At 42.9% G+C, this 17269-nt stretch overlaps 2 protein-coding genes across 2 annotated transcripts; both read left to right on the top strand.

Moving 5' to 3' along the window:
* The first annotated feature begins 385 nt into the window (after nt 1–385).
* LOC132765166 (cholinesterase-like) lies at nt 386–7807 on the top strand. Its single transcript, XM_067464764.1, has 3 exons — nt 386–1867; nt 3673–3812; nt 7767–7807. The coding sequence occupies exons 1-3, from the start codon at nt 390–392 to the stop codon at nt 7805–7807; spliced, it is 1659 nt and encodes a 552-aa protein (XP_067320865.1). The 5' UTR covers nt 386–389.
* Nucleotides 7808–8061: 254 nt separating this feature from the next.
* On the top strand, nt 8062–13100 carry LOC132765162 (cholinesterase-like). The gene is made up of 3 exons (XM_060759364.2): nt 8062–9539; nt 11105–11244; nt 13051–13100. Exons 1-3 carry the CDS (start codon nt 8062–8064, stop codon nt 13098–13100), a joined length of 1668 nt encoding a protein of 555 aa, XP_060615347.2.
* The last annotated feature ends 4169 nt before the right edge of the window (nt 13101–17269 follow it).

Genomic DNA, 17269 nt, shown 5'->3' with positions numbered 1-17269 from the left:
TTCACGATAAGACTTCTCCACAAGTACAAACACTGTTGACTCAGGAGCAAATATCGCTGCATATAACCCTTGACTAGGAGTTTGTTTCTCTTAGATATTGCCAAAGCCAAGGTGTTCCACACTACTTCAGGTTGAACTGTGAATTTCCGACCCACTTCTACATTTTGTACATACGAGGTGAGTCTTTTCATCCCCTCCGTTGTATGTGTGGCATCCAAATGCAATCTTGAAGAGTGTCTTTAAAGCTATCCAAAATTTAGACTGACCTACTGCCCCAATGACATGGGAGCTGTAGTCTAAAAATGCTGGATGGTGCAGAAACTCCAAACCATGCAGCATATTTGATTTGCCATTAAATAATTGAGAATAATTTCTTTCCAGTTGCTGTGATGTCTCAAGCATTTTTCTGCTTGCTCCTTCTCCTCTGGCTGGATCCTGGGTCTACCTCTAGAGGAGATAATGTGGTGGTCACTAGCAGTGGCCCAATCCAGGGCAAACAAATCATGACAGACTCTGGGATGGTGACAGCTTTCTTGGGAATCCCGTATGCTGAACCTCCTGTAGGAGAACTGCGTTTCCAGAAACCCCGACCCCATCAGACTTGGAGCCATATTCTGGAGGCCACCAGCTTTGCCAATTCCTGCTACCAAGAGAGTTCCAATCCTTCCAGGTATCACCAGGTGCTAGACTCAGATCCCATCTCTTCAGTCTCTGAGGACTGTCTCTTCCTCAACATCTGGGTGCCTTATCCCCAGCCCTCAGGGCCAGTTGCTGTCCTTGTCTGGATCCACGGAGGTGGTTTTCTCATGGGTACTGGTTCTTATGACAAAAGCCTCCTAGCTGCCACTGAGAACATCATTGTGGCTTCTATGAACTACCGCCTGGGTGCACTGGGCTTTCTAGCTCTGCCTCCAGGTGCCCCAGGGAATGCTGGTTTGTGGGACCAACACTTGGCATTGCATTGGTTGAAGGACAACATCGCTTCCTTTGGTGGAGATCCCACTCGGATCACCCTGGGGGGTCAAAGTGCTGGGAGTGCATCAGTCGGTTTCCACCTTCTGTCCCCAGTGAGCCAACCTGTATTTACTCAGGCCACATTACAAAGTGGGGCTGCCATTTCGCCCTGGGCCTGGGTGAGTCCTGAGGAGGCCAAGGCCAGAGGGAGACATCTAGGCCAGATGTTGGGCTGTGCCGAGAATGATGACAAAGGTGTAGTGAACTGCTTGCAGAGAAAGGATCCAGCTGAAGTTATGCAGAAGCTACCTGATACTGAGCCAAGGAGCCTGATAACAACTACTTTTGTACCAACAACAGATGGGGAGTTCCTTCCAGATGACCCTCAGAATCTTTTGGAAGCCAGAAAATTTCCACTTAAGCCCATCTTGACAGGCTTCACCACGGAGGAGGGCTCCCTCTTCCTCATGGATAATGCTCCCGGTTTCAGCCTATTTAATGAGAGTCTGATCAGTCACAAGCAGTTACTGCAAGGTCTCCAACTTGTGGCACCCAAGGCTTCCAAGGGTGTCATTCAGGCTGCAGCATTCATCTACACCCTAGGGAAAAACGAAAAAGAGCAATACCGCAATGCAATGATCAGAGCTACCGGGGACCATCTCTTCGTGTGTTCTGTGGCTGAAGTGGCTGCCCAGATGGCAAAGGCAGGAAGCCCTGTTTTTGCCTACGTATTCACTCACCGTCCTCCCTTCGCAGGTGCCCCTGACTGGCTTGGGGCAACCCATTGTGCTGAGCTGCCCTATATGGTTGGTAACATACTATCTCTGGCAGGAAGCCACTTGACAGATCCAGAGGCTGAGACAATATTGAGCCAAAGAGTTATGCGGTACTGGGGACGGTTTGTGAGAACTGGGTAAGTGATCTTTTGCACTTATTATTCTAGCTGCCTCCCTCGGTTCCTCTCTTTTCCTGTGTCCCCTCAGGGAGATAGGGCGGAATACAAATAAATTATTATTATTATTATTATTATTATTATTATTATTATCAACCTCTTTTAGTTGCCTCCTTCCCCAAATGTCAGGATCCAACTTGGCTTACTTCCTCTTCCAAAATAAATAATGTAATAAGAAATAACTTTATATTCTACCTTATCTTCCCGAGGGGACTCAGGGCGGATTCCAGCAACAGAAGGCAAACATTCAAAGCCTATACAGTAAAAAAAAAAAACAAAAAAAACCTACAAATACAAATACATTGACGGACTACCCAGAACCGAAAATAAACCAATGTATACCACTGTAGACTCACATATATCAAATTAAACCCACATGTCAAATTAAACAAAACAAACAAGCTAGAATTAAATTAAATTATATCTAATTTAAAAGCATGAACCTGAATTCACAAAAAAATCACAGCCGTCACCAGGTTCATTTATAATGATGTTAAAATTAATTATAATTACAATAGAGTCTTGCTTATCCAACATAAATGGGCAGCAGAACGTTGGATAAGTGAAAATGTTGGATAATAAGGGGGGTTAAGGGAAAGCCTATTAAATGTCAAATTGTGCCCTCCTGGAGGGGTGAGACGCAGACGGTGCAGGCCGGATGCTGTGCCCGACGGGAAAAGTCTGTGCTAGCCACGTCCCGCCTCTCCCAGTGTGCAAATAGGCCTGCTGCGTGTTGCTGCCTAGAGAAACAGCTGTGGATCTGGGCAGGAGGCAGACTGGATAATACAGAACATTGGGTGAGCGAAGGTTGGATAAGCGAGACTCTACTGTACCTGTAATATCACCAGGGCCAACCCAGCTAACAAAACCAGAGTGTAAAACAATTTCCATGAGGCGGTGTATTAGCTGAACATAGTCGACTAAACCTCCTCCTATCCATCTATAGATGGGGAGCTAGCTTCTTGTTTTCATTTGAATTTTGATCTGTGTTTCTTGGAGGTGGTTTTGAAAACAAACCACTGAAACGCAACTCAGGCCCTTGAGATGCCACAGTTTGCAAAGCTATGGAAAAGCAAACTGATTAAGCTAAGCTGGCCTAAGAAAGCTTCACAGATACTCAAACTGGTCAATTTGGATTGTCTTTGGCATATCTGGTAGATTAGATCATATTACTCTTTAAGGTGTTTATCACGGCAAATACTAAACAAATGCTCCTTGATGTTACATGGATTGCTTAGAGAGAACCACTGTGTCAAAATGATTTGAATATTGTACAGCAACTCCGCAGACCAGGGTTCATTCGACTCCCTGTTTAGGGCCCTTTCACACAGTTGAATACAATCCCACATTTTCTGCTTTGAACTGGGATATATGGCAGCGTGGACTCAGATAACCCAGTTCAAAGCAGATATTGTAGGATTTTCTGCCTTGATATTCTGGGTTATATGACTGTGTGGAAGGGCCTTCAGCTATGGAAGTCCACGGGATGACTTTGGGCAAGTCGTTCTCAGCTCCAGAATACCTTATCATAAGGTTTGCCCTAGAGTTACTATAAGTCAGAAATGACTTGAAGGCACCCAAAAACAACATAGTGAATTGATTTGATTGATTTTATTTTCCGGACTTAGCAGTTTTATAGGTTGGACACGTTTTCTTTCTAACATGTCCAACCTATAAAAGGAAGATGTAGCGATCACACCATTATTCCCACTTTTCTCCCTATTTTTTTCTTTCCCGTGACAAGTAACATTTTCTTCCTCTCGCAGGTCTCCTAATGAGGAAAATGCCCAAGAGTGGCCTATCTTTACAGGACAGAATTTCTTCCGCATCGACATAGAGGGATCTCAGGCAAAGGAAATGTCACCCACTCTGTATTGTGGAATCTGGGACTGGCTGGACCTCAGAGGTAAGTTGCATAATTCCTGAAGGAACGGCATGGAGGAGATACCTAGCTGGCTTATCCTCCTGTGACATATGATTTAAATGTTATTAAGGCAGCTCCTGATGTCTTCGCTGACATACAGTACATGCATTCATATATATACGTGGCTCTACCTAATAGTCACCAGATAACTAGGATATTGGCAAGGCCATTGCAAACAAGTAAACGATTAAGTCAGCCCCCCACTTTTGCAGATTTACCTTTTGCAGATTTGATTCATACGTTCTCTCCACAAATCTCTGGGTCCTCCAGTGCAGCTCTATGATTAACTTCCAGAGGACCTAGAGATCTGAGAGAAAACATTTTTCTAGGCATTTGTAGGTCCTCTAGGGTGATTTGAATGCAATATTCCTGCTTCTTGGCAGGGGGTTGGACTGGATGGCCCATGAGGTCTCTTCCAACTCTTTGATTCTATGTTCTATGATTTTATGGGTAGTTACTATGCTGGAGGACCTAGAGATTTCTAGAGAAGTGTTCCCCTAAGTAAAAAAAGAATAGTATTTTACTTTTTTTTTTTAAAAAAAGTGGCCTTCCCATTTTCACAGGCCCAATCTTACAAACTGGAAGGTTATTCTATACAGTTTGCTAGAGCAAAATGAAGTAATTACAAATGAACAAAGAAAGGTCTTTGTTGGATATGGATCATTATGGATATTAATGACTGGACAAAGGGAAGAGATTAGTCACTATGCTACTCCTATTTGTCAACACTAGGCTGGTACACTATCCCTAATAATAATGGGGGAGACAGGAGAAAAGGGACAGGAAGATGCCAAATAAGTACCTGGGGATGCTAGGAAAATGAGGAAATTATCTTCAGAAAGCCTGGGCATGATTGGAGACCTCACATTTCTGTGTCAAACAGGCAGAGTGGGATGTAATGGCTGGATTTAGCAGTGAAATTAAGAAACTCTAAACTTCAAACTGAATTATTCCTTGATTTCCCTACTGGCTTCTTCTTTTGATATCTCCATTTACTGATAACTGATATATTTACCAGTTTCAAGAACATGAAAAATATCTTGCTTTTGGACTTGTTCTGTTTACTAATTGGAAAAATGCAGTAGACACTTGCCATGACTCTGAAACTTATGTTGGAGTAATAATCTCAGATGACAAATGGTGAGGATTTCAGTTGTATAGCAACAAGGCTGATGAGATGCTGAGATGGATGGACAACAGACCAAGATGTTATTAGAAACTCTCTCCTAAACACTGGGTGATGGAAAAAAAATAAGCAGAAACATTAGGGATTGAGGGCACTGAAGCAAGGTATCTCATATGCCCTTGATTGACTCAAGAAAATAACAAATGAAGAGTTGAGAGGGAAAAAACGGTGAAGCAATAGAAACTACCTTGATGGTTTTTTAAAATCGTGTCAGAAGTCAATTGAGAATATATTGCAAGTCACTTCTGGTGTGAGAGCATCAGTTGTCTACAAAGACTTTGCCCAGGGAACACCCAGATTTGGTACCATCCTGTGGGAAGCTTCTCTCATATCCCCACGTAGGAAGCTGAGACTGACGGACGGAAGCTCACCCCCTCCCTGGATTTGAACTGCTGACCTTCAGGTCTTCAGATCAGCAGCTCAACTGGCACAAGGATTTACCCACAGCTCCCACCTTGATGGTGAAGGCACTTGATATCATCCCATAAACATTCTGCAGAAAGAACCTGTTTTCTTAGTTTGGTAGGAGTCCAGTGCTTATAGCCTGTTATCATCACACAGTGATTGGTTCTACAGTGCCATATAATCCAGATCAAAGCAGATAATCTGGATTTTATATGACAGTGTAGAAGGGACCTCAGAGTCAGTCAGATAGCGAACTCTTCTTAATCAAAAAGACAAAGGAAAGCAGGTGGGATTTTATCTTGCTGATTTGTCAATTTTGGAGCTAGTATAGGTGGTGACAAGAAAACTCCATGATTTTTAGTTAGGTATCAAAGTGCTTTGGCAGACTGAAATTCAATTTGCATTCCTCAGACCTGCTTCTTTGAACTTATGCAATTGTTTTCCAGATTCCGAAAAGGAGGAAATTCCCACCAGTGGAATTTCTGGCAATCAATGAAACGTCAGAGATGTTTCTCAGCAGCATCAAGGCCACTTCTCTGTAATTTCAGTCCTGAAATGGAGTTCTGATGTCGAGGATCGACCCCCACCTGGGTCAAATTATGAACTAAATTCCTCTCTGGAGCTGCAGTGAAGAGAGCTGCGGCAAGCGGGAACCCAGAGACCCACTGAAATTGATAATATGAACCTTCGAAGGATTGGAGGAGCCCAGCAGCAGTTACCAAGTGCTCAGCAATACTTTTTAGCAACAATCTTCCCCTTTTTAATTACTATTATTACAATATTACCCTTCAATAAACATGCACCATGGTGCGTTATCCTTCTACTTGATTTTCTGTAGCCTTTTTGCCTCCAGTCTCTCTCTCTCTCTCTCTCTCTCTCTCTCTTTCCCATCTCTGGCAGCCAGCCCTAGTATCCGCTTGGCCCCATAGTCCCCACAACCCTTAGTGGGGCTCTTTCCTCTTTTCTCCCCAGGACTTAACTTCCCTTCACCCCAATGACTTCTAGCCACCCTCACCCCTGGCTCCTACAATCAGTCACCCTGGTATCCATGGACCCCCCATTTGTGTGTGTTCCACATGAAATTCTTTTTGGATATTATATTAGATCTTGTAATATAGCTTCCCAGTCAATCTATATAAATAAAAATGTAATGTTGGTTTGTGGGATTAACATAACTCAAAAACCACTGGATGAACTGACAGAAAATTTGGACACAAGACACCTATCAGGCCAGTGAGTGACCATCGCTCATAAAAACACTGAAAAACACAGGAGAAGAGACTTGACAAGCAAAAAAAATTACATTACAATGCATGTCCAAAACCACACACATATATGCAAACACACATATATACACATATACATAAAGAACATATACACATATCTGGCCACAGCAATGTGTGGCAGGGGATGGCTAGCAAATAAATAAAAGAGGTTGCCAACTAAGGGGACATGGGCATTTTGGTGATCTTTCAAACTAGGGTTTTGCTCCATTATCCGGGTGGAGATCACCAGGGGCACTAGAGAAAGGATTGTCCCATTTATCAGGGTGGAGGGTGAGTTGAAGGAGGAAAACAATTTCCCCTGTTTTCCTGTTATTTCCCTCACCAATGTCCCCATCGTGAAAATAACCTTCATTTGTGATATGGAAGGGCAGGGGTATAACCAGCGAAAATTGGGGAAATTGCTTTTCTCCTTCAACTCCACACCAATAAATTGGACAATCCTTCCCTCTTTAGCACCTCTGGTGGCCTCTGTCCAGTTAATGGACCACTACCCAAAAGAGCAGCAGTTATAATTCACAGCATTATCACATGCTTGTCATCCCATGAATGATAAAAGGAGAATGGAGTTGAGACGCAGGTGGGAGCAGTTCTGAACATGGCCTTGATCATTTCATGCTCCCTTCCCACTGGTTGGAAATCATTCAGAAGGAAATCAATAAATGGTTCCACCTTCACCAGCCAAATGACTGCCAGAATAAATTCTCTTTAAAAAATATGGCAAAAGGCCATTGGGTGTCACGTTCTGAGCTGAGTGGCTAGAATTCCAGAGGTGGATCTACACTATGGAATTAATGCAGTTTGATAGCACTCTAACTGCCACACACACTTTACATACTTCATAATTAGGAGCTGAGATCACATTTGCACCTGAGACTTCCTTTCATGTTATGATACCATTTGGCATCATAATATGAAGTATTTGTTTTTGTAGGCTTTGGCCTTCATTCTTGGGGCTTACCAACTCACTCATGATAAGACTTCTCCACAAGTACAAACACTGTTGACTCAGGAGCAAATATCGCTGCATATAACCCTTGACTAGGTGTTTGTTTCTCTTAGATATTGCCAAAGCCAAGGTGTTCCACACTTCTCCAGATTGAACTGTGAATTTCCGACCCACTTCTGCATTTTGTACATACGAGGTGAGTCTTTTCATCCCCTCCGTTGTATGTGTGGCATCCAAATGCAATCTTGAAGAGCTCCTTTAAAGCTATCCAAAATTTAGACTGATCTGCTGACCCAATGACATGGGAGCTGTAGCCTAAAAATGCTTGTTGGTGCAGAACCTCCAAATCATGCAGCATATTTGATTTGCCATTAAATAACTGAGAAACGTTTTTTTCCAGTTGCTGTGATGTCTCAAGTATTTCTCTGCCTGCTCCTTCTCCTCTGGCTGGATCCCGGGTCTACCTCTGAAGGAGATAATGTGGTGGTCACTAGCAGTGGCCCAATCCAGGGCAAACACATCATGACAGACTCTGGGATGGTGACAGCTTTCCTTGGAATCCCGTATGCTGAACCTCCTGTAGGAGAACTGCGTTTCCAGAAACCTCGTCCTCATCAGCCTTGGAGCCATATTCTGGAGGCCACCAGCTTTGCCAATTCCTGCTACCAAGAGAGTTCTGATCCTACCAGGTATCAGCCGATGCTAGACTCAGATCCCATCTCTCCAGTGTCTGAGGACTGTCTCTTCCTCAACATCTGGGTGCCTTATCCCCAGCCCTCAGGACCAGCTGCTGTCTTTGTCTGGATCCATGGAGGTGCTTTTTACATGGGTACTGGTTCTTATGACAAAAGCCTCCTAGCTGCCACTGAGAACATCATTGTGGCTTCTATGAACTACCGCCTGGGTGCACTGGGTTTTCTAGCTCTGCCTCCAGGTGCTCCAGGGAATGCTGGTTTGTGGGACCAACACTTGGCATTGCATTGGTTGAAGGACAACATCGCTTCCTTTGGTGGAGATCCCACTCGGATCACCCTGGGGGGTCAAAGTGCTGGGAGTGCATCAGTCGGTTTCCATCTTCTGTCACCAGTGAGCCAACCTGTCTTTGCTCAGGCCACATTACAAAGTGGGGCTGCCATTTCTCCCTGGGCCTGGGTGAGTCCTGAGAAGGCCAAGGCCAGAGGGAGACATCTAGGGCAGATGTTGGGTTGTGCTGAGAATGATGACAAAGGTGTGGTGTACTGCTTGCAGAGAAAGGATCCCGCTGAGGTTATGCAGAAGCTACCTGATACTGAGCCAAGAAACCTGATAACAACTACTTTTGTACCAACAACAGATGGGGAGTTTCTTCCAGATGACCCTCAGAATCTTTTGGAAGACAGAAAATTTCTGCTTAAACCCATCTTGACAGGCTTCACCACAGAGGAGGGCACCCTCTTCCTCATGGATAATGCTCCCGGTTTCAGCTTATCTAATGAGAGCCTGATCAGTCACAAGCAGTTACTGCAGGGACTCCAGCTTGTGGCACCCAAGGCTTCTACGTGTGCCATTCAGGCTGCAGCATTCATCTATACCCTAGGGAACAATGGAAAAGAGCGATACCGCAATGCAATGATCAGAGCTAGTGGGGACCATCTCTTTGTTTGTTCTGTGGCTGAAGTGGCAACCCAGATGGCAAAGGCAGGAAGCCCTGTTTTTGTCTACATATTCACTCACCGTCCTCCCTTCGCAGGTGCCCCTGACTGGATCGGGGCAACCCATTGTTCCGAGATACCCTATATGGTTGGTAACATATTGTCTCTGGCAGGAAGCAACTTGACAGATCCAGAGGCTGAGACAACATTGAGCCACAGAGTTATGAGGTACTGGGGACAGTTTGTGAGAACTGGGTAAGTGATATTTTGCACTTAATATTCTAGCTGCCTCCTTCGCTTCCTCGCTTTTCAACCTCTTTCAGTTGCCTCCTTTCCCAAATATCCAACTTGGCTTTCTTCAGCTTCTATAGATGGAGAGCTAGCATCTTGTCTTCATTTGAATTTTGAGCTGTGTTTCTTGGTGGTGGTTTTAACACATCACTGAAACATAACTCAGGCCCTTGAGAAGCCTCATTTTGCAAAGCACTTGGAAAAGTTCACCGATCAAGCTAAGTTGGCCTAAGAAAGCTTCACGGATACTTTGGCATAGCTGGTAGATTAGATCATATTACTCAGTAAGGTGTTTATCATGGCAAATACTATATATTTATTTATTGTGTCAGAAAGAAACCAAACGGTTGTATTGCATTAAAAAAACTTGGCATTCTATTAAATGTCCTTTGACCAGTAGCTGGCCACTTAGAGTGCCTCTGGTGTTGCTATTGAAAGGTCCTCCATTGTGTATGTGGCAGGGCTCAGGTTGCATTGCAGCAGGTGGTCTGTGGTTTGCTCTTCTCCACACTCTCATGTCATGGACTCTACTTTATGGCCCCATTTCTTAAGGCTGGCTCTGCATTTCATGGTGCCAGAGCGCAGTCTGTTTAGTGCCTTCCAAATCCCCCAGTTTTCTGTGTGCCCAGGAGGGAGTCTCTCATTTGGTATCAGCCATTAATTGAGGTTCTGGGTTTTAGCCTGCCACTTTTGGACTCTCGCTTGCTGAGGTGTTCCAGCGAGTGTCTTTGTAGATCTTAGAAAACTATTTCTTGATTTAAGTCACTGGTGTGCTGGCTAATATCCAAACAGGGGATGGGCCGGAGATGTCACTGCCTTGATCCTTTCACTACTGGTTGCTACTTCAGGTGGTGCAATACTGGCTCAACAGTGGAATTTCTCCAGTGGTGTAGAGCGCAGACACTCCATGATAATGCAGCATGTCTCATTAAGAGCCACATCCACTGTTGTAGCATGGTGAGATGTGTTCCACACTGGGCATGCATACTCAGCAGCAGAGTAGCAAAGTGCAAGGGCAGATGTCTTCACTGTATCTGGTTGTGATCCCCAGGTTGTGCCTGTCAGCTTTCATATGATATTTTTTCTATACTAAACAATATAATACAAATACTAAACAAATGCTCCTTGGTGTTAAATAGATTGCTTAGAGATAGCCACTGTGATGAAATTAATTGAATGTTGTACAGCAACTCCGGAGACCGGGATTCAGCTATGGAAGTCCACTGGATGACTTTGGCCAAGTTAGGTATTCTCAGCTCCAGAATACCCAATGATAAAATTTGCCTTCGGGTCGCCATAAGTCAGAAATGATTTGAAGGCACATAATAACTAGAGCATAGTGAATTGATTGCTTGTTTTTTTTTTATTTTCTGGACTTGGCAGTTTTCTAGGTTTGTAGGTTGGACATGTTTACTTTCTAGACTTGGCATTTGGTTGGTTTAAGAAGATGTGACGATTACACCATTATCTCCACTTTTCTCCCTCATTTTTTCTTTCCCAAGACAAGTTACATTTTCTTCCCCTCGCAGGTCTCCTAACGAGGAAAATGCCCAAGAGTGGCCTATCTTTACAGGACACAATTTCTTCCATATCGACATAGAGGGATCTCAGGCAAAGGAAATGTCACCCACTCTATATTGTGGAATCTGGGACTGGCTTGAACCCAGAGGTAAGTTGTATAATTCCTCAGGGATTGGCGTGGACACCTAGCCAGTTTATCCTCCTGTGAGATGTGATTTAAATGTTAGGAAGTCTGTTCCTGATGTCTTTGTTGACATACAGTATATGAATTCACATCTATACATGGCTACCCAATAGTCACCAAATATCTAGGATATTGGCAAGGTCATCACAAAGATGGGAAAGATTACAGTCAGCCCTCCACATTTCCAGACTTAACTTTTGCAGTTCTGATTAATACATTCTCTCCACAAATCTCTAGGCCCTCCAGTGCAGCTCTATGGTCAATTTCCAGAAGACCTAAAATTCTGAGAGAGGACATATTTCTATGCATTTCTAGGTCTTCTAGGATGATTCGATGGTTAGCTACTATGTTGGAAGACCTAGAGATACCTAAAGATGTGTTCTCCTAAATAAAAATAATAGCCTTTAAAAAAAATGTGTCCTTCCCACTCTCACAGGTTCCTATAATCTTATCCTAGTGAATTGGAGGACCTATTGTATAACTTTGCTAGAAGAAACTGAAATAATTATAAATGAATGAAGCCAAGGCCTTTGTTGATTTTTATGGATATTAATGACTAGGAGAGGGAAAAGACTGGTTGCCTTACAGGGCATACTGCTCTATCTGGATATCAAAAAATGTCAGATCTTTCTGGACACATAGGATAACAAATTAGTGCAACTGAAAGGAGAACGCACTGACTTTCACAATGTGAGTATGGTCCCAAGAGTATAGAGAAAGGCTAAATATGAAGCATGAGAGTTGGGTGAACCACTGGAGTAGGCTAAGAGTTTGCGAAGGAAGAATCCAAAAGTCCAAAGAGGAAATAGATGTATGGATTATTATAGCACTGGAACAGTGCATATGAGAGTTCTTGATTTGGAATGAGACATAGGAAGTAATAATATGGAACTTGGAGAAGGAATTGGTGTCTTTCAGATCATCATGGTGAAATTTAGGCTGGATAGCTGGCTGAGCGTTACAAAAGCCATGCTTCTTAGGACTCTTCTATCTCCATATAAAATCCAGATTATATGCCTTGAATTGGATTATATGATAGTGTAGACTCATTCAATCCAGTTCAAAGCAGATAATGTGGATTATCTGATTTGATAATCCGGATTATATGGAAGTGTAGGAGAGGTCTTAGAGACAATTAGGTAGGGTGCGCTTCACAATAAGTGGTGTGAGATAATCGACTGTCTACAAAGATGTTGCCCCAGTGGACAGCCGGATGTGTTATCATCCTGTGGGAGGCTTTTCCCATGTCCCCATATGGGAAGCTCGGGCTGACGGATGGGAGCTCACCCTGCTCCCTGGATTTGAACTGCTGATCTTTGTGTCTTCAGGTCAACAGTTCAGCCGACACCTTGATGCTGAAGTCACCCAATATCATCCCATAAACATTCTGCAGAAAGAACCTGTTTTCTTAGTTTGGTAGGAGTCCAGTGCTTATAGCCTGCTATCATCACACAGTGATGGGTCTACAGTGCCATGTAATCCAGATCAAAGCAGATAATCTGGATTTTATGTGACAGTGTAGAAGGGACCTCAGAGTCAGTCAGGTATGGAGCTCTTCCAGATCAAAAAGACAGAAAGGAAAGCAGGTGGGATTTTATCTTGCTGATTTGTCAACATTGGGGCTTGTGGACAGAATGCATCTCAGCAAAATGCAGATGGTGACAAGTAAGTTTCATTATTTTTACTGAAGTGTCAAAGTGCTCTGACAGATTGAAATTCAATTTGCATTCTTCAGACCTGTTTCCTTGAATTTGCGCAATTGTTTTCCAGGTTCTGAAATGGAGGACATTCGCACAAGTCATATTTCTGGCAATCAATGAAACTTCAGAGAGATTTCTCAGCAGCATCAAGATCATTTCTCTGTTCTTTCAACCCTGAAGTGAAGCTCCACCATAAGGCTTCATCTGTGGCATTGGGAAAAACATTTTCAGAATCTTGTTTTAATATTATAAAAGCATGAAGACTATTTTGAAATTCTTTGAAATCATTAATAGTAGCTTAGAAATATTATATCAACTCTTATACTATAGCTTCCCCATCCATAAATAAATAAAAGAGGTCAACAACTAAAGGGACATGTGAATTTTGGTGACCTTTCAAACCAGTTTTTAATTATATGATAAGTTTCTCACACAGACATGTACAGTGGTTGCATCTTTTATTGCAGGAGTCCTCAAACTTTTTATTACCAAAATAACCTGTTTGCCACCAGGGGGCAGTGTAGGTTTGTTGCCCAGCACACCATGCTGCTTTCACGGGTTTGAAGACAATACTATAAATGTTATTCATCTGGCCAGATGGCTGTCAGAACAGTGAAATCGTTCCAAAGAACTGATATAACATATAACACAGTGCAAAGCATTTTATCCCCTTTGGCAGCCATTCAGAAGACCTTCTCCCCTCCCTGACTGGCTCAGGAATGGTTGAGCTAGGATCTGAGCTGTCATTGGCTGAGGACTCCCTTGTGGCAGGAAAACTGGAGAGCTGCTATTTGTCTATTTGAAGCTGGATTCATTTAGAAGATCTTCTCAGGAGAAAAGGGCAAGACATTGGAAATGGTCTGATGGCTTGTCAAAGGCTTTCAAGGCCAGAATCAGTGGGTTGTTGTGAGTTTTCCGGGTGATATGGCTATGTTCCAGAAGCATCCTCTCCTGACATTTCATCCACTTCTATGGCAGGCATCCTCAGAAGTTCTGAGGTCTGTTGGAAACTAGGCAAGTGAGGTTTAGATATCTGTGGAATGTCCAGACAGGAAAGAAATAAGGGCCGGCTAACACCTCCCAACAAAGGATCCCCTCGTATATCTGTGGAAAGTCCAGGGTGGGAGAAAGAACTTTTGTCTGTTGAAGGGAGTTGCGAATGTTTCAACTGGCCACCTTGATTAGCATTTGATGGCCTGACAGTTTTCAGGTATGGCTTTTTACTATCTGGGGGAATCCTTTGTTGAGAGGTGATTAGCTGTCCCCGATTGTTTCTTGTCTGGAGTTCCCCTGTGTTTGAGATTTGTTCTTTATTTATTGTTCTAATTTTAGAGGTTTTTAATACTGGTGGCCAGATACTGGTCTTGATTTTAGAGGTGTTGAAGTGGTGTGAGGTTTGATAATGAAGGTTTGATAATGGACTTAAATGCCTAAATCAGCTTTCCCAATTCAATATTCTTCAGCTGGAAGAAAAACAGACCATTCCCAGCACCTATTACTTCATGGATTTCCCTGTAAAATAATCACCCTTTGTCCAGTGAAACTGGGATCTCTCCAGCAAATTCAAAATTGTACAATAAGGCCCTGTGGCTGAAATGAATTCTAGATGACTGACATACTGGCAGAGACCTGAGTGTCTGAATCTCAAGTCAGGACAACTTACTTAATTCAATTTAGTTTTAGCGACACTTATTTCCTGGCTAACCAGTTTGACCATACGGATTACAGGGGCTTGGGCAGAGATTTCCCAGATTCTTCACTTTCAGATGCTTAGGACTGAACTTAGAGCAACAAACAAAAGAAAATACAATAAAGCTATTATGCATTTCCTGATCTATGTTTATAGTTCCTGAAGCCTTTAGTTTTAAAAATGGTGTTGCTATATATTAATTTATTTCTAGTTTTAAATTTACTATATTGCTATTGATTACCCTCATTTGCCTGCGTACAGTTATGGTCTGGAAACCATGCCCTGTGGGGAATGGTGAAGGGAGCTGGGAAAATTCATTCTGTATAAAGTACAATTCAGGGTGATAAAATAGCCACATTCAAGTGTAGAAATGGCCATCATGGAGTACACAAAGCAAACTCTAGAGTCCAATTTTAATTACAGGAAAAGAGAATCTGTTCTGGGGAACAGCACTCAGGAACTCAGGCCCCTTCCACATAGCTGAATAAAACCCCACATTATCTGGTTTGAACTGGAATATATGGCAGTGTGGACTCAGGGAACCCAGTTTAAAGCAGATATTGTGGAATTTTCTAACTTGATATTCTTATTTATATGGATGTGTGGAAGGGCCTCCAGGGCCCTTCCACACACTCCTATATCCCAGGATATTGTTGGGGTTCAGCCTGAGTTTGAACTTGAACCTGATTCTCTGTTTGTTCCTCCTGATGCTAATGAAAATATATTTACTGATGTTAATGAAAATGTACCTCTTGATGCCAATGCTCCTGAAATTATTGAGGAAGAAACTTCTGTAGATTTGGAAAATGAAAGTACCAGTGTTCATGAGAATGTTTCAGAGGGAAGCCATGACCTTTCACTCCCTTCTGCACCTGGTAAACTGTTGCAATCCAGAGCAGGGAACGAGGCCCTAAGATAACTATCCACCACACTTGACTGTGAAAAACAATCCTTTTTTATTGAAGAAAAATGATTACAAAATAAAGGAAAAATGCAAGTCAAAAGCCACAGCAAAATCAGCAAACATGAATTTAAATGGACAAAAACAAAACCCAAAGCCACACTGTAAAATACTGGAACCTGTTAGCAATCCACTAACCGTACTTGATATCCTAGACATCTTTCAAGACAATGGCCAGGAAAACCGGGAGAACTGCCAAGGTCTTCATCAATCTGAAACGATGCCTGAACTGAGAAAGTCAGCCCGGCGGAAGGCACTTAAAGCCGAAGAATTGGTTCCGTGAACCGCCACTCTGCTTTGAAGCTGTTGTTTGTATTTCTTTTAATCGGGAAGACCTTCGCAAGCTGAGTGATTTACTTCTGTCTTGCCAGATCTGGTCCCTTCTGTTCTCATTAAAGTTACCAGGTGCAGAAGGGAGTGAAAGGTCATGGCTTCCCTCTGAAACATTCTCATGAACACTGGTACTTTCATTTTCCAAATCTACAGAAGTTTCTTCCTCACTAATTTCAGGAGCATTGGCATTTTCCAAATCTACAGAAGTTTCTTCCTCACTAATTTCAGGAGCATTGGCATCAAGAGGTACATTTTCATTAGCATCAGTAAATATATTTTCATTAGCATCAGGAGGAACAAACAGAGAATCAGGTTCAAGTTCAAACTCAGGCTGAACTCCAACAGATATCAAGGCAGAAAATGTGGGATTTTCTGCCTTGATATTCTGGGATCTAGGGCTGTGTGGATGCCCCCCCCCCCCCCCCCCAGGTACTTTTTTTAAAAAGGGGAATGGATCCAGTCTTGTCAGGCAAGCTCTAGCCCCTTCTTATTTATTTATTTATACCCCTCTTTATGTTTGCCAAAGGAGACTCAAAAATTCCCAATACGACTTGTTTGCATAGGTGTGTCAGGGTCCTTCTACACAGCCATATAACCCAGAATATTAAGGCAGGAAATCCCATAATATCTGCTTTGAATATGGCAGTGTGGACTCAGATAATCCACTTCACAGCAAATATTGTGCAATTTCCTGTCTTGATATCCTGGGTTACATGGTTGTGTGGAAGGGCCCTGGTAGTCCAATTTTGCCTGATTAGTTGGAGAGGGGGAGGTTCAACCTTCCATGATGACGACATTATATCACACCAGGAATTTAAAGCAGGAAGCCCCACATTTCTGCCACCTGCAGAATTCTGGGAAATGTAGTTTGGGAAGGTGATGACCTCTGTAGCGAAGGGCCCCACCACACCAGCTCTGGTGTGATAATGTGATTAGGAGGTATTGATCCTTCACTCTTCTGGCATCCACGCAAACAACAACATTTCAACCATTCCATGAATGGTTAGTTCCTCTCATAAAATTGGCAACCAGGATTGCACAAGTGCGAATGATGGGAAGTTATTGGTGCAAAGAATGAGTTTCCTGTAAAAAAAAAAAGGGATATCATAGTCTTTTGCCAGAATATGCAATGCCTAATAACGGGATACTGGCTAAACTGGCTGGGGAACTTTGTGAGAAGTACTCTAAAAACAGGTAACTTACGCAAGCTTTGCAAAAATCAGACCACTTCATTCTCTTTTCAATGCAATGATGGGCCATGTTTCGGTAATTCTGAGTGTCCTTTCCCTGAAGTCCTACACATTC

Source organism: Anolis sagrei, chromosome 2 (assembly GCF_037176765.1).
Source record: "Anolis sagrei isolate rAnoSag1 chromosome 2, rAnoSag1.mat, whole genome shotgun sequence".
NCBI classification, from domain to species: domain Eukaryota; kingdom Metazoa; phylum Chordata; class Lepidosauria; order Squamata; family Dactyloidae; genus Anolis; species Anolis sagrei.
The sequence above is the reverse complement of the archived record's forward strand: the minus strand, read 5'-3'. Positions and strand labels throughout refer to the sequence as shown.

Excerpts from the sequence above, each read along its gene's own strand:
- LOC132765162 (XM_060759364.2), top strand. The coding sequence starts at position 8,062 with ATGTCTCAAGTATTTCTCTGCCTGCTCCTTCTCCTCTGGCTGGATCCC. Across the intron at positions 9,540-11,104 it reads GGACAGTTTGTGAGAACTGG|GTCTCCTAACGAGGAAAATG; the intron begins GTAAGTGATATT and ends TTCCCCTCGCAG. Across the intron at positions 11,245-13,050 it reads GGACTGGCTTGAACCCAGAG|GTTCTGAAATGGAGGACATT; the intron begins GTAAGTTGTATA and ends ATTGTTTTCCAG.
- LOC132765166 (XM_067464764.1), top strand. The coding sequence starts at position 390 with ATGTCTCAAGCATTTTTCTGCTTGCTCCTTCTCCTCTGGCTGGATCCT. Across the intron at positions 1,868-3,672 it reads GGACGGTTTGTGAGAACTGG|GTCTCCTAATGAGGAAAATG; the intron begins GTAAGTGATCTT and ends TTCCTCTCGCAG. Across the intron at positions 3,813-7,766 it reads GGACTGGCTGGACCTCAGAG|ATATTGCCAAAGCCAAGGTG; the intron begins GTAAGTTGCATA and ends TGTTTCTCTTAG.